Genomic DNA, 23569 nt, shown 5'->3' with positions numbered 1-23569 from the left:
AGAATAAAATCTCACTTATTTAATAATGAATAAACATACTTTTTTCATCTATGCATAGAATCTGAGTGTTTGTACTTTATAGTAAAACATAACTAGTCTATAAAACAGAGTATTTCAATACCTCCTCTACAGTATATGTTATGGTGGTTTTTTCCAACACATATTGAGGATGTTGTTTAGAACATCCTATTAATCAATTAAATAATAGTTAAGAATAAGTGGCCAATGTAGAAGGAAGAGGACTCATAAAAGAGACTAGCTGTTATGAACTAGTTCTGATTCACAAAGGAAGACTTAAGGGTTTAAGAGCCTTAGAAGAGCAGGGCACAGTGACAAAGCCATTCCGGAGGCTTAGCTGGAAGGATCACTTGAGCCTAGGAGTTCAAATCCAGCCTGGGCAGCATAGCAAGATCAAGTCTCTTTAAACACAAACACACACACCCACATACACACACCTGAGAAGAAAGTGAACATATTATCTCAAAGCCTTTAAGATACTTCACAACATCTAAAGTCTAGTCTGCATTGTCCAATGATAGCCACCAACCACATTTTGCTACTAAACACTTAAAATGTGGCCAGTGTGACTGAGAAATTCAAGTTTTGATTAATTGAAATTTAAGTTTAAAAACAGAAGCAGGGGTGTGTCCTTATAAAGGGGCAGCACAAAGGAGCCTTGTGGTTTTGGAACAGTTCTGTATCTTGATTGTAGTGGTGGTTACATGAATTTACACATATGAAAAAATTGCACAGAACTACACAAACACACACACGAGCATGTAAAACTGGTGAAATCTAAATAAACTCAATGAATTGTACCAATGTTAATTTCCTGGTTTTGATATTGCACTATACTGCACTATATATTACTATATAATATTTAAGATGTTAACACTGTAGAAAATTGAGTGAAAGAGGCACAAGACCTCCCTGTAATTTTTGAATGGAAAAAAAATTTTAAAGCAGCAGTGTAAAATACTTTTCCATTAAACACAATTTCATTGTTTTGATGGAACTATATTTCACTGCAACCACTGCATCACATAAAATATTACTGTTGTATTGTCAAGCACTCAACAGACACAAATGTCATTTCTAGTATTTCATATAATACATTGCCAAACCAGTCAGTGTCAACAGACTGATTCCATCATGATTTTTTCTCCAGACTGATTTTATCACAGTTTTCTTTCCTCTATGCACTAATATAACACTGTAATGTGTTTATTTGAATATTTTATGCATAGAGCACAAGTTATGGTGATACCCACATAAATGGTAATAGGTAAACTGAAATACTTATTTTAGTTATGATATTATTCTTTTTCTAGATTAAGAAAATATGTACAAATTTTAAAATTTAAAACAAAGCATACTATTGATACAGTCAGGTAAAGATGGAGAAGCTGGTAGTACCACTGAAAGAGCAAAGGTAAAAAAGACTAGAAGAAAGCATGTCACAAATTTCACAATCAATGGCAGCTGCAATTTGCTACAACAGGGCAAAACAAAAAAAGCTGCTTGCTTGTTGTATACAAAACTTTTTTTTTTTTTTTTTTTTGAGATGAAGTTTCGCTCTTGTTGCCCAGGCTGGAGAGCAATGGCGCGATCTCGGCTCACTGCAACCTCCGCCTCCCGGGTTCAAGCGATTCTCCTTCCTCAGCCTCCTGAGTACCTAGGATTACAGGCACCCGCCACCACACCCAGCTCATTTTTGTATATTTAGTAGAGACAGGGTTTCACCATGTTGACCAGGCTGCTCTTGAACTTCTGACCTCAGGTGATCCACCCGCCTTGGCCTCCTAAAGTGCTCGGATTACAGGCGTGAGCCACCGCACCTGGCTACAAAACATTTTTTAAGACAATAAAGTGAACAATATTAAGGGACATTTTCAGCAAATACATTAGGAATTTGATGCTTCTTGTGAAAAAAGAATTGACAAAATTAGTCACCTAGAATCAGAATTAAATGTCCAATAAAAAGTGTGACTTTAACAGGACCTGAACTTCTAACTTTCAATATCTTGGATTCTTGTATTAAAAAAAAAACCCCTTTTAAATGGAGAGCTAGCAAAAGAAGTGATTTTTTAATTTTCTTAAAAATTATAAGGAAAAGACATGTTTTTTAAAATGTAAAAGATCTTCAATGAGGCAACCACAGAAAACAGTCACAGAATATAATATCTTTCTAACATTTATCAAAGATCAATTGATTCAATTTCTGGAAAATTGCAAATACTTTCCTTTTGTGTGTGTGTGTGTGTGTTTATTTTATGTACAAAGAGGCATCATGGTTTTGCATTCAGTAGATGCCTCGGATAACCCTTTCAAGGAAGATCACTTAGTCCAACTTAATGAAACCAATATCCTTCGCATACTGACGGAAACACTGGTGGCACATATTGAGGCCATATTTCCAGATCAGACCATGCTGGTTTGAGCAGACACGACAAAAGCAAGAATTCTGGCCGAATTTTCATCAGTGGCTCCAGTACAGCTGCTGGTGACCTATCTTGCTCTCAGGAGTGCGATGAGGTAAAGAGGCCAAATACTTTTCTTTAGCTGCAAATCATACTTTGGGTACATTTTTTCTAAAGGGACTTCCAAATTCGCAAAGAAATATTATCAATTCACAGCCTAAAAAGTCAATCTCACTGCACAGTTTTATCTGTTTTGCATAGATATTTTAAACTTTCACATTTCTCAAAGAATTTCAGCAAGATATGAAAAAATAATTTTATTACAACGAATAGTGTTCTAGTTCTATGTTAGGGGAAAAAAATCCAGATTCATTGGAGTTTTAAAACAAAAGACTGGCTGAGCACGGTGGCTTATGCCTGTAATCCCACCACTTTGGGAGGCCAAGGCGGGCAGATCATAAGGTCAAAAGTTTGAGACCAGTCTGACCAACATGGTGAAACCCCGACTCTACTAAAATACAAAATTAGCCCGATGTGGTGGCGTGCACCTGTAATCCCAGCTACTCAGGAGGCTGAGGCAGGAGAATCTCTTGAACCGTGGAGGCGGAGGTTGCAGTGAGCCAAGATCGCGCCACTGCTATACAGCCTGGGTGACAGAGTGAGACTNCAATTCACAGCCTAAAAAGTCAATCTCACTGCACAGTTTTTATCTGTTTTGCATAGATATTTTTAAACTTTCACATTTCTCAAAGAATTTCAGCAAGATATGAAAAAATAATTTTTATTACAACGAATAGTGTTCTAGTTCTATGTTAGGGGAAAAAAATCCAGATTCATTGGAGTTTTAAAACAAAAGACTGGCTGAGCACGGTGGCTTATGCCTGTAATCCCACCACTTTGGGAGGCCAAGGCGGGCAGATCATAAGGTCAAAAGTTTGAGACCAGTCTGACCAACATGGTGAAACCCCGACTCTACTAAAAATACAAAAATTAGCCCGATGTGGTGGCGTGCACCTGTAATCCCAGCTACTCAGGAGGCTGAGGCAGGAGAATCTCTTGAACCGTGGAGGCGGAGGTTGCAGTGAGCCAAGATCGCGCCACTGCACTCCAGCCTGGGTGACAGAGTGAGACTCCATCTCAAAAAAAAAAAAAAAAAAGACATGATTTCCTTATTGCTTCATTCCATCACGTGATAGATACCTGTGTTCAGTTTTTTTTCTGAAACATACTCTATAAAAAGTTTAATGAACATTGTTAGAAGTATTCAGTTTACATACACGCAGATACTATTAATTATTACTGGTTAATGGAACTGTTGAAAGAAACAGAAGACAATAAATATGATGAACTCATGTTCTTTGCCAATGCTCATTACTTGAATCTGGAAGGGGTTTAGAAAGATTTACTACATTGTTATCTTCAAGTCTTTGTTAAAACAAAAGAAATGCTTGCCAAATATTCAAATAATCAAAGATTAAAAAAGGCAAAAAACTTGTTTTCGTACTTACATCACACTGCACATGAACAAGATGTGTGTGTGTGTGTGTGTGTGTGTGTGTGTGTGTGTATCTGCCAAATACATATACACACAGAACTATTATGGACTAAATTGTGTTCCTGCCCAAATTCATACGTTGAAGTCCTAGCCCCCAAGGTGACTAGATTTGGATATACAGGCATACTTCATTTTATTGTGTTTTGCTTTAATGTGCCTCACAGATAATGGTTTTTTGGGGTTTTCAAATTGAAGGTTTGTGGCAACCCTCCATTAAGCAAGTCTATGAGCACCATTTTGTCCAAGAGCATGTGCTCACTTCATATATCTGTCACATTTTGGCAATTCTTACAATATTTCAAACTTTTTCATGATTTTTGATGTTACCATTGTAATTGTTTTGAGATGCCATGAACCACACCCATGTAAGACAGTGAACTTAACAAATGTTGTGTGTGTTCTGACTACTCCACTAACCAGTCACCCCTTTCCTTCATACCCCTACCCTTTCCACTCACGTCTCTATCTCCTAGGGTTTCCCTATTCCCTGATACACAATACTGAAATTAGACCAACAAATAACCCTACAATAGCTTATACATGTTCAAGTGAAAGAGTCACACACCTCTCACTTTATATCAAAAGTTAGAAATGATCAAACTTAGTGATGAAGGCATGTCAAAGGCTCAGGTAAGTCAAAAACTGGACCTCTTGTGCCAGTTAGCCAAGTTTTGAATTCAAAGGAAAAGACTGGGTTTTTTTTTTTATGTTAACATTGCTTTAATTTCCTTATTTATTTACCTTTGCTTTTTTTTAACTTCTATATTAAGTTCAGGAGTACATATGCAGGTCTGTTATACAGGTAAACTTCTGTCATGGGGGTTTGTTGTAAAGATTATTGCATCACCTAGGTATTAGGCCTAGTACCCATTAGTTATTTTTCCTGTTCCTTGCCCTCCTCCCACCCTCCACCCTCCAATAGGCCCCAGTGTGTGTTGTTCCCCAGTATGTGCCATGTGTGTTCATCACTTAGCTCCCGCTTATAAGTAAGGACATGCAGTATTTGGTTTTCTGTTCCTGAGTTAGTGGGAAAAGTTCTTGAAGGAAATGAAAAGTGTATTAAAAGTGTATTACTGAACAGATGGATTATAAAGTAAAACAAGCTTATTTATGGAGAAAGTTTTGTTTTTTGTTTTGTTTTGTTTTTTTGAGATAAAGTCTTACTCTGTCACCCAGGCTGGAGTGCGATGGCACGATCTCAGCTCACTGCAATCTCTGCCTCCTGGGTCCAAGCAATTCTCTCACCTTAGCCTCCTGAGTAGCTGGAATTACAGGCACATGCCACCATGCCCAGCTAATTTTGGTATTTTTAGTAAAGACAGTGTTTCACTATGTTGACCAGGCTGGTCTTGAACTCCTGACCTCAAGTGATCTGTCCGCCCCAGCCTCCCAAAGTGCTAGGATTATAGGTGTGAGCCACCGTGCCTGGCAATTTATAGAGAAAGTTTGAGTGGTCTGTGTAGAAGCTCAAACCTACCACAACATTTTCTTAAAGCCAAAGCCTAATCCAGAGTAAGGCCTTAACTCTCTTCAATTCTATGAAGGCTCAGAGAGGTGAGGAAGCTGCAGAAGAAAAGGATGAAACTAGGAGAGTGCTGTCTCCATAATATAAAAGCTCAAGGTGAAGCGGCAAGTGCCAATGGATAAGCTACAGCAAGTTATCCAGCAGACCTAGCTAAGAGAACTGACAAAGGTCTCTATACTAAACAACAGATTTTTAGTGTAGACAAACTAGCCTTCTATTGGAAGATATGCCATCTTGAACTTTCATTTCTAGACAGAAGTCAATACTTGGCTTCAAAGCTTCAAACAACAGGCTGACCCTCTTGCTAGGGACTAATGCAGCTGGTGACTTTAAGTTGAAACCATGTTCATCAACCATTCCAAAAATCCTAGTGCCAGGCTGGGTGCGATAGATAGCTCACACCTGTAATCCTAGCACTTTGGGAGGCCAAGGCAGGTGGACTGCTTGAGGCCCGGAGTTCGAGACCAGCCTGGGCAACATAGTGAAACCCCATCTCTACTAAAATTATAAAAATTAGCTGGGCGTGGTAGCACACACCTGTAATCCCAGCTACTCAGGAGGCTGAGGCAAGAGAATCGCTTGAACCCGGGAGGCAGAGGTTGCAGTGAGCCGAGATCATGCCACTATACTCCAGCCTAGGCAACAGAGTGAGACTTGTCTCAAAAAAATTCCCAGGGCCTTAAGAATTATGCTAAATCTACTCTGCTTGTGCTCTAGAGATGGGATAAAGCCTGGATGGCAACACATCCACAACAGCATGGTTTTCAGGATATTTTCAAAACAGCATGTCTTATTTTGTTTTTTGAGACAGACTCTTGCTCTGTTACCCAGAAGTGCAGTGACGTGAACACAGCTCACTGCAGCCTCCAACTGGGCTCAACTGATCCTCCTGCCTCAGCTTCCCAAGTAGCTGGGACTACAGGCACATGCCACTATGCCTGGTTAATTTTTTATTTTTTTAGTAGAGGCCAGGTATCACTATGTTACCCAGCCTGGTCTCAAACTCCTGGCCTCAAGCAATTCTCTTACCTTGGCCTTCCAAAGCTCTTGGATTACAAGTGTGAGCTACCATGCCCAGCCAATAGCATGGTTTACTGAATATTTTAAGGTCTCTGTTGAGACCTACTGCTCAGAAAAAAAGATTTCTTTCAAAATATTACTGCTTACTGGCAATGCACCTGGTCGCCCAAGAACTCTGATGGACACAAGCAAGGAGATTAATGCTGTTTTTATGCCTGCTAACACACCATCCATCTGTAGCCTATGAATCAAGGAGTAATTTTGACTTTCAAGTCTCATTATTCAAGAAATAAAATTAAAGCTGCCACAGTGATTCCTCTGATGGATCTGAGCAAAGTAAACTGAAAATCTTCTAGAAAGGATTCACCATTCTACATGTCATTAAAAGCATTCACAATTCATGGGAGGAGGTCAAAATAGCAAAATTAACAGGAGTCTGGAAGAAGTTGATTCCAACCCTCATGACTTTGAGGGGTTTAAGATTTCAGTTAAAGAAGTAACTGCCGATATACTAGAAATGGCAAGAGAGCCAGAATCAGTAATAGAGCCTGAAGATATAACTAAATTGCTGCAACCTCATGATAAAACCTGAATAGATGAGGAGTTGTTTCTAGCGGATGAACAAAGAAAGTGGTTTCTTGAGACAGATTCTACTGCTGGTGAAGATGCTGTGAACATTGTTTAAATGACAACAAAGGATTTAGAACAGTCCATAAATTTAGTTGATAAAGCAGTGGCAGGGTGAGAAGAATGACTCCTATTTTGAAAAAAGTTCAACTAGGGGTAAAATGCTATCAAACAGCACTGCATGTTACTGAGAAATCTTTCAAGAAGGGAAGTCAATTGATAAGGCAAGCTTCATTGTTGTCCTATTTTAAGAAATTGACACAGCCATCCAACCTTCAGCAACCACCATCCTGATCAGTCAGCAGCCATCAACACTGAGGCAAGACACTCCACCAACAAAAAGATTATGACTCACTGAAGGCTCAGATGATCGTTAGCACTTTTAATAATAATATATTTTTAAATTAAGGTATGTACACTTTTTAGACATAATGCTATAGCACACTTAATAGACTACAATACAGTGTAACTATAACTTTTATATGCACTGGGAAACCAAAAAATTTGTGGGACTTGCTTTATTGGGATACTACTTTATTGCAGTGGTCGAAAACCAAACCCGCAATATCTCTGAGTATGCTAGTAGTCCCTTTAAGGAGGTAATTAAGGTTACATGAGATCATAAGGGTAGAGTCCTGATCCAATACAACTGGTGTCTTCATAAGAGAAAGAGACACCAGGATGCAAATGCAGAGAAAAAGCCATGCAAAGACACATCAAGAAGGCCATCTGCAAGATAAGAGAGGCTTCAGGAAACACCAAACCTACCAATACCAGAAGAGCAATGAAGATCAGGAGAACTTAAAACTATGTCATTCAAAAAATAAAAATGTTTACACTGGTGATAAGATGTAGGGGAAATAACAGCAACTGTAAAGAATTTGAAAATCCATCATGTGTAATAGGAATTAGACTCACTCTATATGTCTCCACACTATAAAAACAGCATCAATAAAGTAGACATTACAGGGTAGCATATTGTGACAAACTTTTAAAATACCCTAAAGATTTAATTTGCAAAATTAGCATTTTTTAGTAGTATTTAAGAGTACAGGTAAGAAATGTGAGTTTTAAAAAACAAAACAAAACAAAAACCTGCCTGGTACTCAGAACTGCCCAGGGGCGGGATAAAATGCTTCAAGTTCTCTCTCACTGAAAGTGTTCAGATTGGCTATCTGACCAATTGATGGAATATTATAGAGGAGATTCAGGCATCTGAGATACTTGGACCAAATCATCTCTCCAATTCCTTCTAATCTTTGGATGCTTTGTTTACAACTTAATTTATATCTAATGAAAACAAAATTGTATTCCTCCCCAAGGGGAGGATCTGGGAACAAGAAAAACTACCTTGGATTTCCGAAGTTTATGCGAGCCTTAGGATTTTTTCTTCTCTGCTCTCATCAAAACTATAGAAAAGTCCTTGCTTTACATATAAATTATTTATATATAAATATACAGTATATGACTGCCAGGAAGGCCCACAAACAATAGGAGCATTTCTTTTTTACTTTACCCACAGCAGGAATGGTTAGCCAGGCTATTCAATATGACAACCGAAAAAAGCACAAAGAAGGTAAGTCAAATAGACTTAAAAAAAAAAAAAAAAAAGCAGTACTGAAACACGAGAGACTTCACTTTTAATGGTACAATAACCAAAAACACGATTTAAGGAATACAGAAACTGGCTGTTTCTAGTGTGAATACACAAAGATCAACAGGCTGAAATACAATTTACTTCCTATGTTAAACCAAGTTTGTTTTTATCAGATTAATAGGGGTTTCCATGGAAATATGTAAAACAACACTTGGTTCATCTCTTCTTCTCCTGTAATTAAAGTACGAGTTCCAATTTGTGATGGTACTGGGAGTCCAGTGAGAGAAGTACATCCTAGAATTCAACTAAAATAATAATACAAATACAGAATCTGGGGTACCACTGATGGCCCTACTTGTCAATACAGTGCAGAAAAGGAATGCAAAATAGGCAAAAAACAAGACAGCGACTCCTTTGCCCCTATGGCACAATTTACCCACTTCTGAGCCTACTTTCTCACACATTATAGGCATTTCTACTTAAAAACAATATTTACTTTTAAAAACATTATTTACTTTTCCAAAATATAAAAACACTGCCTTGGAGATACATACCTAGAAGCTGTTTCTGGAGCACTTCTAGTACCAGTCTGATCTTTGTAAAAACTTCAGATGGTGATGGATATTCCAAGTTAGTCATTATAGATTCAAAACGAATAACTATGTTAGGCTGGCTTTCTATCACAGCGTGAAGGGATGGACAAGATGCCAGAGGCCTAAGGATATACTTCAGCAGCATCTGACCTGAAAAATCATATGAACATTCACCAAAAAATCACTGTAAGACACTTCTAGGCCAGGCACAGTGGCTCACATCTGTAATCCCAGCACTTTGGCAGGCCGAGGCAGGTGGATCATCTGAGGCCAGGAGTTCAATACCAGCCTGGCCAACATGGTGAGATCCCATCTCTACTAAAAATACAAAAATTAGCCGGGCGTGGTGGCAGGCGCCTGTAATCCCAGCTACTCGGGAGGCTGAGGCAGGACAATTGCCTGAACCCAGGAGGTAGAGGTTGCAGTAAGCTGAGATCATGCCATCGCAGTCCAGCCTAGGTGACAAAAGCGCAACTCCATCTAAAAAAAAAAAAAAAAAACTTCTAAAAAGTAAACCTGTCAAAAAAAAATATGAATCTTTGAACCTAACAACCAAAATACATATACCATGACATTATACACCAACCATTATGCAGTGTAGGTTTTACCACTGAAGTTTCCCAGATTGTCTACAGATTTTATTTAAATTATTCAAAACCAAATAAAATAGGAACAGTTAAATAAAAAAAAACCCAATCCCTTAATAAAAAGGATAATATTTATGACAATTCCCTTTCATGAATCAAGAGGCCAAACCCTATATTAATATTCTCCAGAGAATATTTTATCATCTTTTCTGTCTTCCCTTTAATACTGGGCCTTAGGAGATTTTGTGTAAATGAAACAAAGTAGCACGCCTTACCAAATGATTTAAGCTTGCTGTGTAGTTCTCCAAGAACAGAAAATGCCAAGAGGACAGAACTGATGGGTGGCATAGGGGTCTTCTCCTCTTTGTGTGATTGTTCAGTGTATAAATGAAGTTCAGTTTGTAGGTAAGATTCCAAACTGCTGGTATCTAAGAAAAAGGAAGAAAAACATCAGCTGTCTCACCAATATGAGATGTTCCCACTTCTATTCCTCAGAGTTCATTCTCTGATATTTCCAATGCAGTTCTATTACAATATACTCCTAATGCAACCAAATATGAATTATGACATACATGTCCTTGGCATCACTTTAAAAAAGGAAATGCCTTTTTGAGGTCAGGTGAGGGGACTCATGTCTGTAATCCCAGCACATTGGGAGGCCGAGGTGGGAGAATCACTTGAGCCCAGGAGTTCAAGACCAGCCTGAGCAACGGAGTGAGACCCTGTCTCTAATAAAAAATTTAAAAATTCATCAGGCATGGTAGCACGCACCTGTGGTCACAGCTACTGGGGGCAGGGTGGGAGAAGTAGGTGGGGCTGAGGCAGGAGGATCGCTTCAGCCCGGGAGTTTGAGACTGCAGTGAACTATGCTTGAGCTACTGCACTCCAGCCTGGGTGACAGAGCGAGACCCTGTTTCAAAAAAAAAATGAGGTCCTAGTTTCACAGACCTTACTTTCTATGTTCTTTCTGCCAAACAAGTTTAACAAGTAGGGTGTGTTATAACAAATAATTCAACACACCTGCCCTCCTCTCTTAACTAATATTCTACTTGAGAACAGAATCTAAAATTTTCCGGATAACTCCCTTCAAATACTGATATACATACACATATGTACATGTGTCTATGTACACACATAAGTACATAATGAATTTGTAGGCCAAAGTGGATATAGGAAAGGGAACAGGGGAGACAGTTTCTCCTGAAATACACTAAATTTCAAAATCCAATGTTGGAAAATACACCAGGTACAATAGCATGTCCTTTAAATACAGCCTCTGAAGTTTTACTCTAAGGGCAAACAACACACCAAAGAGGGCTCATACCCAGAGGCAGGCAGAAAGGCTGAGAGCCAAGTAGCATAAATCAAAGCCAAGGCAGAAGTAATCCCATTTCTTCACCTTGCAAAGCACTCCCTAGCTCATTATTTTCCCCAAGGACTAGAAAGAAATTGAACAAAACCCCTCCTCTACCCTCAGGCCTACTGATTCATCTTCTTTCCTAAGCAAGAGAGAGAAAGGGTAGATAGCTCCTCTACACTTTCCAGCCAAGATAAACTGCTGGGATTAGGGCTGTCAGGAATGAGCACGTCCTACAAGGCAATGGAAACAATGTGGTGGCAAATTGCTACCACCTCCTCTAGCACACTCTCACCACATGACCCCAACTACCCTATCATCTTTTCTCACATTTCTAGGGAACGGGACAGCTAAGAGGGATGTAAGGGAAGCAAGGTGAGGGCACTTTAGGGACTCAGATGAGCTGGTCCTAAGTAAGCATCTTGCTAACATGAGCACTCAATACAGATATGGAAGATTATGAGTGAACCCTCATCTACCAATACAAAACTGTAGAGTATATTCAGACACTACACTGGTTCAGGCAGATGAAGCAAAGCAGTCCACCTGAGGTCAGCAGCACCTTTTGATGGTGGGAGCTTCCATACAATCAGCTTCTGCCACTCTTCTCCAAGGTGATAAAGTATGTTCTGTTTTTGTATTGTGAGCTCCATGCTGAGAGATTTCAATATTTTTAAATCAAAGCATTTTCTGGATTTTAATAACTTCAAGCATTTCTGTGCCTGGTAATGAAATGAAATCACTGTTAAACATTCAATCTGGACTCAGGGCAATTAGAATATATTTGCATAATGATAAATAATACAAAATTTACTGAAAACAAGAAGAGCACTTATTGCGCATGCTTTGGGGAAAGCATTTAGTACCTCTTCCAGATGCTGAGCACCAGTGACATATTTCTTCTCTGTTAATGCACAATTATATTCTTCAATAGCAGTGGAAAACTGAAAAGTTAAGTATGGCATTTTATACATCCAATTATTTCAAGTCTGTTTGCTTTTAAAATATTAAGAAATGCTCCCACTTTCCCTCCCTCTCCCCCCTCTAAAAAAAAAAAGAAGAAAAGAAAATATGAAGACAAAAAAACTCATTATAGTCAGGAGATAGCCATTGAATAATGAGACCTTCCCACCACCAAAATACTAAGGTTCACGTTGAGTTTACTGACCTCCTGCAACTGTTTAAGCAAACTTAGGACAACTGAGTCTCTTTCCAACTGCTGCTTTAAGTCTGTAAATTCACCAGTTGACACATGAAGATCCCGGCAGACCTAATTCACACACCAAAGACAAGTACTTTTAAGCTATACCATACCTAAGAAATAAAACATTTTCAGCAAATCAATAAGCTTTACTAGGTCAACATAATTCATGTTGAAATTTAAATGCTAGTTAAGACTGGAATAAAAATCACAGAATGTAGTAGGAAGATACCCTAGAGGTCCAACTAGTCCAAACCTTTATCCTATTGCAAGAATACCCATTTCTTTCAACATAATATCCTCAAGTCACCATCTATTCTTAATTTAAACAGGTATCTTTCATCAGAGAGCTCATCCACCTGGATTACTAGAAAGGTATCCCCACTGCCAAGTGATAACTCATTTTAGAGTCAGACAGCTCTATTAGGATTTTTTTTTTTAATTGAAACAGGGTCTCACTCTGTTGTCCAGGTTGAAGCGCAGTGGTGCAATCTCAGCTCACTGCAGCCTCAACTTCCCTAGAATCAAGTGATCCTCCCACCTTAGCCCTGCTGAGTAGCCAGAACTACAGGCACGCACCACCATGCCTGGCTAATTTTTGTATTTTGTGATAAAGATGGAGTTTCACTATGTTGTCCAGGCTGGTCTTGAACTCCTGGACTCAAGCAATCTGCCCACCTTGGCCTCCCAAAGTGCTGAGATTGCCGGCATGAGCCACCGCACCTTGTCAGAAAGATTTAATATTGAGGCAGAATCTACCTCTCATTCTGTCCCACCTTATCAAATGACTTTACATGATCAATTATTCCCTGTCTCCTAAAATCTCCAATTAACCTCTCCCTAATTTATCTTCACTCATTCGTGAAATATATATTGACCGAATACCTGTAAGTGTATGGCTTATCCCATCAAATTTGAATATGTTAAAATTTCTCCCATCTTTTGGAAAAATTTCCCTCCACCTCACCAACCACCCTATTGCTCAGCAACTGCTTTATTTTTCTCCTCCCTCTCACAAACAGCTTCCTGAAAGAGTGATCTATATTCACTGTCTTTACATTCTCACCTCTCAGTCACTCTATACCTCACTGTGATCTGGTTCCTAACTGTTCTTGCCAAAAAAACAAAAAACAAAAAAACACTAAACTCCTCATTGCTAAATCCAAAGCATACATTACTAGTACAGTCGTGTGTCACTTAACAATGGGAACACATTCTGAGAAATGCATTGTTAGGTGATTTTGATGTCATGCAAACATCATAGAGTGTACTTACACAAACCTAGATGGTATGTCCTACTATGTACCCAGGCTACATAAAACTATTGCTCCCAGGCTATAAACCCATACAGCATGTCAGTGTACCACTTACACAATGGTAAATATTTGTGTATCTAAACACAGAAAACACAGTAAAAATACAGCATAAAAATGGTACACCTGTACAGGGCACTTACCATGAATGGAGGTTGCAGGACTAGAAGTTGCTCTGAGTGAGTCAGTGGGTGAGTGGTGAGGTAATGTGAAGGCCTAGGACATTAATGTACTCTACTGCCACCTTTATAAACATACATTTAGGTAACGCTAAATTTATTTTTAAAAATTTTCTTTCTTCAATAATAAATTAACATTATCTTACTATAACATTTTTACTTTACAAACTTTTAACTTTTTTTTCTTTTTTTTGAGGAGTCTCACTCTGTCACCCAGCTGGAGTGCAGTGGCACAATCTTGGCTCACCGCAACTGCCACCTCCTGGGTTCAAGCAATTCTCCTGCCTCAGCCACCCAGGTAGCTGGGATTACAGGCGTCCACCACCACGCCCAGCTAATTTTTGTATTTTCAGTAGAGGTGGGGTTTTATCATGTTGGCCAGGCTGGTCTCGAACTCCTGACTTCAAGTGATCTGCCTGCCTCAGCCTCCCAAAGTGCTGGGATTACAGGTGTGAGCCACTGCACCTAGCTAAACTTTTTAACATTTTGACTCTTGTAATAACACAGCTTAAAATGCAAACACACTATACGCTGTACAAAAATTTTGTGTGTTTTATTTCTTCTAAAAAAAAATGGGATACATGTGCAGAACATGTAGGTTTGTTACACAAGTATAGATGTGCCATGGTGGTTTGTTGCACCTATTAACCCGTCTTCTAAGTTCCCTACCCTCACCCCTCACCCCCCAACAGGCCCTGGTGTGTGTTGTTCCCCTCTTTGTGTCCATGTGTTCTCATTGTTCAACTCCCACTTATGAGTGAGAACATGCAGTGTCTAGTTTTCTGCTCCTGTGTTAGTTTGCTGAGGATGATGGCTTCCAGCTTCATCCATGTACCTGCAAAGGATATACTCTCATTCCTTTTTATGGCTGCATAGTATTCCATGGTGTATATGTACCACATTTTCTTTATCCAGTCTATCAGTGATGGGCATTTGGGTTGGTTCCATGTCTTTGCTATTGTAAACAATGCTGCAATAAACATATGTGTGCATGTGTCTTTATAGTAGAATGATTTATATTCCTTTGGGTATATACCCAGTAATGGGACTGCTGGGTCAAATGGTATTTCTGATTCCAGATCCTTGAGGAATCAGCATACTGTCTTCCACAATGGCTGAACTAATTTACATTTCCACCAACAGTGTAAAAACGTTCCTATTTCTCCACATCCTCTCCAGCATCTATTGTTTCCTGACTTTTTAATAATCGCTATTCTGACTTGCATGAGATGGTATCTCATTGTGGTTTTGATTTGCATTTCTCTGATTCAGTGATGTTGAGCTTTTTTTCATGTTTGTTGGCCACATAAATGTCTTCTTTTGAGAAGTGTCTGTTCATATCCTTTGCCCACTTTTTGATGGGGTTGTTTTTTTCTTATAAATACGTTTAAGTTCCTTGTAAATTCTGGATATTAGACCTTTATCAGATGGGTAGATTGCAAAAATTTTCTCCCATTCTGTAGATTGCCTGTTCACTCTGATGATAGTTTCTTTTGCTGTGCAGAAGCTCTTTAGTTTAATTAGATCCCATTTGTCAATTTTGGCTTTTATTGCAGTTGCTTTTGGCATTTTTGTCACAAAGTCTTTGTCCATGCCTATGTCCTGAATGGAACTGCCCAGCATTTTGTCACAAAGTCTTTGTCCATGCCTATGTCCTGAATGGAACTGCCCAGGTTTTCTTCTGGGGTTTTTATGGTTTTGGGTTTTACATTTAAGTCTTTAATCCACCTTGAGTTAATTTTTGTATAAGGTATAAGGAAGGGATCTGGTTTCAGTTTTCTGCATATGGCTAAACAGTTTTCCCAGCACCATTTTACTGAATAGGAGATTCTTTCCCCATTGCTTGTTTTTGTCAGGTTTGTCAAAGATCAGATGGTTGTAGAAGTGTGGTGTTATTTCTGAGGCCTCCGTTCTGCTCCATTGGTCTATATGTCTGTTTTGGTATCAGTACCATGCTGTTTTGGTTACTGTAGCCTTGTAATATAGTTTGAAGTCAGGTAGTGTGATGCCTCCAGCTTTGTTCTTTTTGTTTAGGATTGTTTTGTCTATATGGGTCTTCTTTGATTCTATATGAAAACTAAAACAGTTTTTTTCTAATTCTGTGAAGAATGTCAATGGTAGTTTGATGGACCAGCATTGAATCTATAAATTGCTTATGGCCATTTTCATGATACTGATTCTTCCTATCCATGAGAATGGAATGTTTTTCCATTTGTTTGTGTCCTCTCTTATTTCCTTGAGCAGTGGTTTGTAGTAAAAATAGTTTATTTATATTTGTCTTCTATAAGCTTTTTTCTATTTTAAATTTTTTGTTTTAACTTTGTAAACTTTCCTGTTAAACACTAAGGCACAAACACGCACATTAGCCTAGCCCTATGAAGTCAGGATTATCAATAGGTGACAGGAACTCCACTATAATCTCACGGGACCACACCTGTATATGTGGTCTGTTGTTGACTGAAATGTATTTAACAGTACTGTGTTAACTTTCCTTCCTTCTGAAACATTCTTTCCCTTAGTTCCATGATATCATTCTCTACCGATTTTCCTCTTAGTTCTCTAGCCCTTCCTTTTTCACTTTCTTTTGGGAGCTTCATTTTCTGACCACTCCATATATATTGATACTCCTTTCTTCCTGATTGTCTTCTTATTCCAAACCAGTGGTTTTTAACAGGAAGTGATTTTGCCCCACCCTCAACCAGGGACATGTGGCAATGTCTGAAGACAGTGGCTGCCACTGGTTGTCACCATGAGAGAGTTCTATTCACATCTAGCGAACAGAGGCCAGGGATACTGCTAACACGATACGATGTACAGGACAGACCTCCACAACAAAGAATTATCCAGCCCAAAACATCAATAGTGACAAGGGTGAGAAACCCTGCTTTATATACTCTTTCTGGGCAATCTTGTCCATTCCCATGGCTTCAATTACTAAGTGCTGCTATCTCAAGTCCACATTATTTTCCTCACCTCCAAACATGTATATGGGTAAGATGATGTGGAAACTGTCCACTAAAATCCATTCTTCTTTTTTCCATATTAATAGCACCCAACCAGATTATATATTTTAGCCTCCTTCACAGTTGGGTGAGACCATGTCTAAGATCTTACCAATTACTAACAATAGTAATGTGTACCATTTCCAACTCTGAGTCCTAAGAAAATAGATGTGGCCCCTACATGCCCTCTCTTTTCCCTTTATCTCCAGCTATGACCTGGATACCAGAAGAGACCAGATTGAATCACGTAAATAATGACAAAACCCTAAGAGCAATACTTCTCAAACTGTAATGCATATACATATCACTCAGTGACTCTAAGTAAAATGCAGATTCTGATTCAGTGGGTCTAGATTGAGGCCTGAGATCCTGCATTTCTAATAAGCTATCAGGTACTGCCAAAACTGCTGTTCTACAGACTTTTGAAAGACAATTCTCTAGAGGTCTCTCACATATTTGCACCATCTTACAAGCAAGGCAATTACTGTCTTTAGTTCTGGGCTATCTTTTCAAGAACGTCTATATAGTAAACAGCCTTGGAAGACAGAGATGGTGTCTCCCTCCAAAGCAAAAGGGAGGTATGCTTGCTACCCATTAAAAAGATTCAGGTTCCTTAAACTCAGGAGTCCTTTTCTATTAATATAAAGCAATCCACTGCACAATGTCCTACAGGAAGCAGGACTGGGCAACTGATGCAAAAATGCTGAAACTGCTGTAAGTAATAAACTGTCCTTCATCTCACACCAAGGAGACTCATGTCTTCTACAAAAATCCATGAAACTTTCCAGGAATGGTAACTCAAGCCTGTAATCCCAGCACTTTGTGAGGCTGAAGAAGGAGAATTGCTTGAGCCCAGAAGTTCAAGACCAGCCTGGGCAACATTGTGAGACCCTGTCTCTACAAAAAAATTTAGCTGGGCGTGGTGGCTTGTACCTGTAGTCCCAGCTACCCGGGAGGGTGGGGTGAGATAATCAACTGAGCCCAGGAGGTTGAGGCTGCAGTGAGCCATGACTGTGCCATGGGCAACAGAGTGAAACTGTCTCAAAAAAATAAAAAACAAGAATTTTTTTTTTTAATTTTTAAAAATTAAAAAAAAAAAAATCCATGAGGCCGGGTGCAGTGGCTCACGCCTGTAATCCCAGTTACTTTGAGAGGCAGAGGTGGGTGGATTACTTGAGGCCAGGAGTTTGAGACCACTCTGGCCAACATGATGAAACCCTATCTCTACTAAAAATACAAAAATTAGCCAGGCATGATGGCACATGCCTGTAATCCCAGCTACTCAGGAGGCTGACACAGGAGAATTGCTTGAACCCAGGAGCCAGAGGTTGCAATGAACCTAGATCACACCACTGCACTCCAGCCTGGGCAACAGAGTAAGAGTGCGTCTCAAAAAAAATGTAAAAACAAAATCCATGAAACTTTAGCAGGCTAACTTACTGACTTTCAAGAAAGTTAAAATCCTAGATCCCCTTCAATTCTTGACACACACTATGCTAGAATAGCTGGGCCCTAGATTGTAGAATCAGCCTGCTTACTAAAGTACTATGATTTTTAAGTATCTTGTTTGAGCCACTGCATTTCAAGGTATCTCTTTTTATTTATGGTTTTTTTTTTTACAACAGTCTAGCCTTCACCTTAATATAATCCAACTGTCTGTGAAAGTTCATTTGATATCCCATAGGCACCTTAAATTTAAACTCCTCAAATCTCTCACAAAAACCTGCTCTTTCTCTAGACTGTCTCAGTGAATGGAATGAAACCATGACCTAGTTCCCCAGTTATCCTTGACTCCTACATCCTTCACTCCCCACATCAACAAGTCCCAAATATCCTCTCTGAAATGTCACTAGGATCCATCAATTTTTCTCCATCCCCACTGCCACTGACTTTAGGGCAAATCACCACCCTTTTTTTCCTCAATTATTTTAACTGCCTCTGAATATTTTAACTGCCTTCTCATATCCTGGACTCATTTCCCTCAAGTTCTTTCTTCAAACTGCAAGCAGAATAGAATTCCTGAAATTCAAATCTGATGTCACTCTCTTGCTTAAAAACCTCTACGGGTTCCACAGTGCCATCAAGATAACGTCCACACTAACTTTATCATGTTACTACTAACCTGATATGCAAGGTCTTTGCTTACCTTTCTAATTCATCTTATGTTCCTTCCCACCACAATCTCTAAACACTTGTCTTATGCAATACTTGTAGCTCCCCAAAAGTGACCTCTCTCCATTACCTCCATGCCTCTGCCTACAATTAACATTTATGGCTACTTACAACACTCTTCCTTCCCCTGTTGCCTATCACTTCCCGTCTTGGTTTGGATGTCATTTCCTATAGTAAGCCATCCTTAGCTATATCTCCTCTCTCTAACTGTATTACTCCTATTTATTGTTATGTCACACTATTATTATCAGGTATGAGATTCACACCTTGAAATAAAAAACATTCTTATTCAGCAACTATCACAGTACCCGGCACCTTTTAAGTGCACAATAAATACACCAAATGCCTGAATAAACTTCTAACATACACCTATTGAAAAAAATTCTCTATTACCAACCATAAATTTGAATATTTCTCCCATATGACAGAGCTTCAAATATTGAAAGTGTTTCTTCCCAAGATGTTTACATCCCCAGTTTATTTCACAGTTCTTCAAATGGTACAGTGTTCAGGGCTAAACCTTCTCATCCAGACCAGCCATCTTTCAAAATACAACAACCAAAACTAAATGAATTCCAACAGCCAGGATGTGGCCAGCAAAAGGTACAGAAAGCCAATTACTGTCTTGTTCCAGACACTTCATTTCTAATAGCACAGTCTAATATTGCACTATTGATACTGACTCCCTAATCAATCAACTAATTACAAATACACTCTGGGGATATTTTTTGTACTGTGCCAGAGGTGCAAAATAACAGACTGATCCACTCGCTTTGGCCACCACAAAGTGCTGGGGTTACAGGCGTGATGCACCGGGCCTGGTCAAATTTTCTTCCATAAAAAATAAGTTATTTAAATTACACTTCTGGAAAATACTTCTATTTCAGAATTGAAGTCACCCTACAATCATTTAGTTCAATCACCATTTACCAAACAGAAAAGTGAGGGTTTAAAAAGTTGTACACAATTAAGCTGTCTTAGGAATCAGGAAGCTGAACCACCTCCCTACAAACCTACCCAATGTAACAACTTATCCTTACCTCACTCTCTATCCTGGATTTCAGCAGGTCGATGTCTTCAGATAGCTTATCCACCTGGGTAATCAGGCCCTGCGCACTCTGCATGCTAGGCAGGAATTCACTGTACTTCTTGCTAATCATATTGCACACCTCACCCTAAAATACAAAACAGAATTACAATAAAAGACAATGAAATGAGTAAAAAACTCTGATAAAAATATATTCATCTTCCACGAGGCATTTTCCATGTTAGATCCTTCTTGCCAATTGCTCACAACCATTCACTTTCCTTCCAGCCAATGAGTTTCTTTCAAAAACACATTTCTCCCACCATGAGGGGTCTCATAACACTATTCGGGTGAAAGAAGACAACAATATCAAACATCACTATGTACTCCAAGAATATGTACAACTATTACTGGTCGATTAAAACATTAATTAAAAAAAAAGACTATGATCACCAAACCCCAACAGTGCCCAAGAGTTGTACAATTGCTAGAAAAGAGAAAGGTGGAGTCAGAAGTTCTCATATTGAACTATATCAGACTGTGGTCACCAATTTTAATGATAAATCTAATAGAAAAGAAAATAAATGGATAAATTACCCATAATCTATATATCTCAATTTCTATTTTCTTGCCTATAACATGTTATGGCCTGATCTTAAAACCCTACATTGATTTGAGTTTCATCATCTCCTTTAACGCAAACTAACTTAAACAAAGTACTGAATACTGTGTATTGAATTATTCAATACCTTGAAAGATACAAGAATAAATTATGGCTCCTTCTCTGGGGAGGTAGTGAAGGCAGTAGATGTGGGAAGCTGGACTCCAGGCATCATGTACTACAAATTTAGTGGCTTCATGTTCAAGTTGGTGGGAGCATGGATTTCAGAGGCCTATAGCCCACAGGGATTAAAGCCTGTGGTTTCCACAGAAGCACCACCTATCATATTTGCCATACCAACTAAGCTGACCTGATTCCACTGCATATAATTTTGCTAGGAAAAACAAAGTTCCAGAGCTGAAGAAGTTTCTCCAGAAAGCTGATGATGTGCCCATCCACCTGAAATGAGGATTCCCTGACCAAATGCTATACTGGACCACCATGGTGCTGACTATGGGCGGGATACTGCCTGATCACCCTCTACGTGGCTTCACAGCCCCAAAAGAAATGAGCTTGCGCCAAAACAAATAAGGACTGGTTTGCTTTTTGGCATAAACCGTTTGAATTATCTTTTTCATTTTTTTTTTTAATTTTTTTTTTTTTTTTTTTTTTTTTTTTTTTTTTTTGAGATGGAGTCTCGTTCTGTGATCCAGGCTGGAGTACAGTGGTGGAATCTTGGCTCACTGCAACCTCCACCTTCCGGGTACAAGCGATTCTTCTGCCTCAGCCTCCCAAGTAGCTGGGATAACAGGCATGCTCCACCATGCCCAGCTAATTTTTGTATTTTTAGTAGACAGGGTTTCATCATGTTAGCCAGGCTGGTCTCGAACTCCTGACCTCTGGTGATCCACCCACCTCAGCCTCTGAAAGTGCTGGGATTATAGGTGTGAGCCACCGTGGCCAGCCTAATTTTTTTTGTTGTTGTTTTTTTTTTTTACTTGGATGATACATGTTTCCAAGAAAAACAGAAAGTTATGAAGACAGTATTTTGGCTTGCTTATGAAATGCATATGGCTTGTCAGAGCTCATTCAACAATTAAAGCCATTGTTTAAAGAAATGATGCATCCCGGCATTGTGGCTCACACCTGTAATCCCAGCACTTTGGGAAGCCAAGGCAGGTAGATCACTTGAGGTCAGGAGTTCAAGACCAGCCTGGCCAACATGGTGCAAACCCATCTCTACTAAAATACAAAAAAATTAGCCAGGCGTGGTGGTGGGTGCCTGTAGTCCCAGCTACTTGGGAGGCTGAGGCAGGAGAATCACTTGAATCCAGAAAGCAGAGATTGCAGTGAGCCAAGATCTCACCACTGCACTCCAGCCTGGGCGACAGAGCAAGAGAGAGACCACCTCAAAAAGAAAAAAAAAAAAGAAATGATGCTGCACTCTGTGTTTGTGCTCCTGATTTCCCTGGAGGTTCTAGACCTCAGGCACTTGAGGAGGCAATTTTTTTTTTTTTTTTTTGAGACAGAGTCTCACTCTGTCACCCAGGCTGGAGTGCAGTGGAGCAATCTCACATCACTACAACCTCCACTTCCTGGGTTCAAGCGATTCTCCTGCCTCAGCCTCCACAGTAGCTGGGATTACAGGCGCCCACCACCACACCCAGCTAATTTTTGTATTTTTAGTAGAGAAGAAGTTTCACCATGTTGGCCAGACTGATCTGGAACTCCTGACCTCAGGTTATCTACCCGCCTTGGCCTCCCAAAGTGCTGGGATTACAGGCGTGAGCCACCGCACCTAGCCAAGGTTGCATTTTTGAGCATAGGGTACAGAAGCCTCTCTGGATTTGGATGTGGCTGAGGAAAGAAGACAGAAGCCAAGGCCATGCACATAAAATGAGGGGTTTGAGTCAGTACTCACCTGGGGGGGAGGGGTAGAACAGGGAGTGGGGTTCCATCTTGCAGTAAAATTTTAAAAGAAATAATTTTTAGCCTGCCTCGATTCCTTGGGTGGTTCATTTCAAAGGGTTATTTGCCAAATCTCATATCTTCAGTGAAATTTTACGTGTAATTGTGTATATTTATTCCACCATGGGAAGAGAGAACACCTGTTTAGTGTTGCACTTTAGATTGGTGTCTTTGTTTTGTTAATGCAGCTGTGCCACAAATTCTCCTTTATCTTTTAAAAATGTTATAACTTTAAATTGATTTTTTTCTCTCTCTTTTTGAGATGGAGTCTCACTCTGTCCCTCAGGCTGGAACGCAGTGGCGCAATCTCGGCTCACTGCAACCTCAACCTCACAGGTTCAAGCAATCCTCCTGCCTCAGCCTCCAGAGTAGCTGGGATTACAGGTGCACAACACCACGCCTGGCTAAGTTTGTTAAATTATTATTTCTTTTGACAGTGGAATAAATACATGAATTTGAAAAAAACGAATTGCTTGCCCTCAAATTCCTAGGTAGTAAAGATACCATATACTTGAGCAACAAGAATACAGGACTGAAATGTAACACAGCAACAAAGTTACAAAGCCTTCCAGGGGCACAAATGAGAAAGAGATCCCCTCTCCCTGAGGGAAGATAAAGACTTTTTTTTATGCAGGAGACATTTGAAATGGAACTTGAAAAATGGGTAGAAATACTACAGGTAAAGATGGAAAAATGGCAACATAAGCAAAATATGGGATCAAAAAAAGAGGGGACAGCAGAGAAAGTAATTTTCAATTGGCTGAAGATCCAAGTTGGTAAAGGAAACTAGTGAAAGGAAAGAAAGGCACGTTGGGTTCAGAACAC

The 23569-nt window shown here is 39.4% G+C and overlaps 1 protein-coding gene and 2 pseudogenes across 2 annotated transcripts in view; 1 reads left to right on the top strand and 2 right to left on the bottom strand.

The window, feature by feature from the left end:
* The window catches only part of ZW10 (zw10 kinetochore protein), a 41324-nt gene that overhangs the window by 16209 nt on the left and 1546 nt on the right, over positions 1-23569 (bottom strand). For both annotated transcript variants that reach the window (XM_017883251.1, XM_017883252.1), the window contains exons 2-7: positions 20189-20323; positions 12450-12551; positions 12148-12225; positions 11844-12003; positions 10200-10352; positions 9299-9487 (exon numbers count right to left, since the gene is read on the bottom strand). In XM_017883251.1, coding sequence (XP_017738740.1) covers positions 9299-9487; positions 10200-10352; positions 11844-12003; positions 12148-12225; positions 12450-12551; positions 20189-20323 — 817 coding nt within the window. The remainder of the gene's footprint in view (positions 1-9298; positions 9488-10199; positions 10353-11843; positions 12004-12147; positions 12226-12449; positions 12552-20188; positions 20324-23569) is intronic.
* On the bottom strand, positions 2342-9217 carry LOC108536341 (40S ribosomal protein S29 pseudogene; annotated as a pseudogene).
* Positions 21010-21239, top strand: LOC108536470 (cytochrome c oxidase subunit 7A-related protein, mitochondrial pseudogene; annotated as a pseudogene).

The sequence above is a fragment of the Rhinopithecus bieti genome, unplaced genomic scaffold, assembly GCF_001698545.2.
Source record: "Rhinopithecus bieti isolate Rb0 unplaced genomic scaffold, ASM169854v2 scaffold_11964, whole genome shotgun sequence".
NCBI lineage: Eukaryota > Metazoa > Chordata > Mammalia > Primates > Cercopithecidae > Rhinopithecus > Rhinopithecus bieti.
Note: the sequence above shows the minus strand (reverse complement) of the source record. Positions and strands in the feature narration are given on the sequence as shown.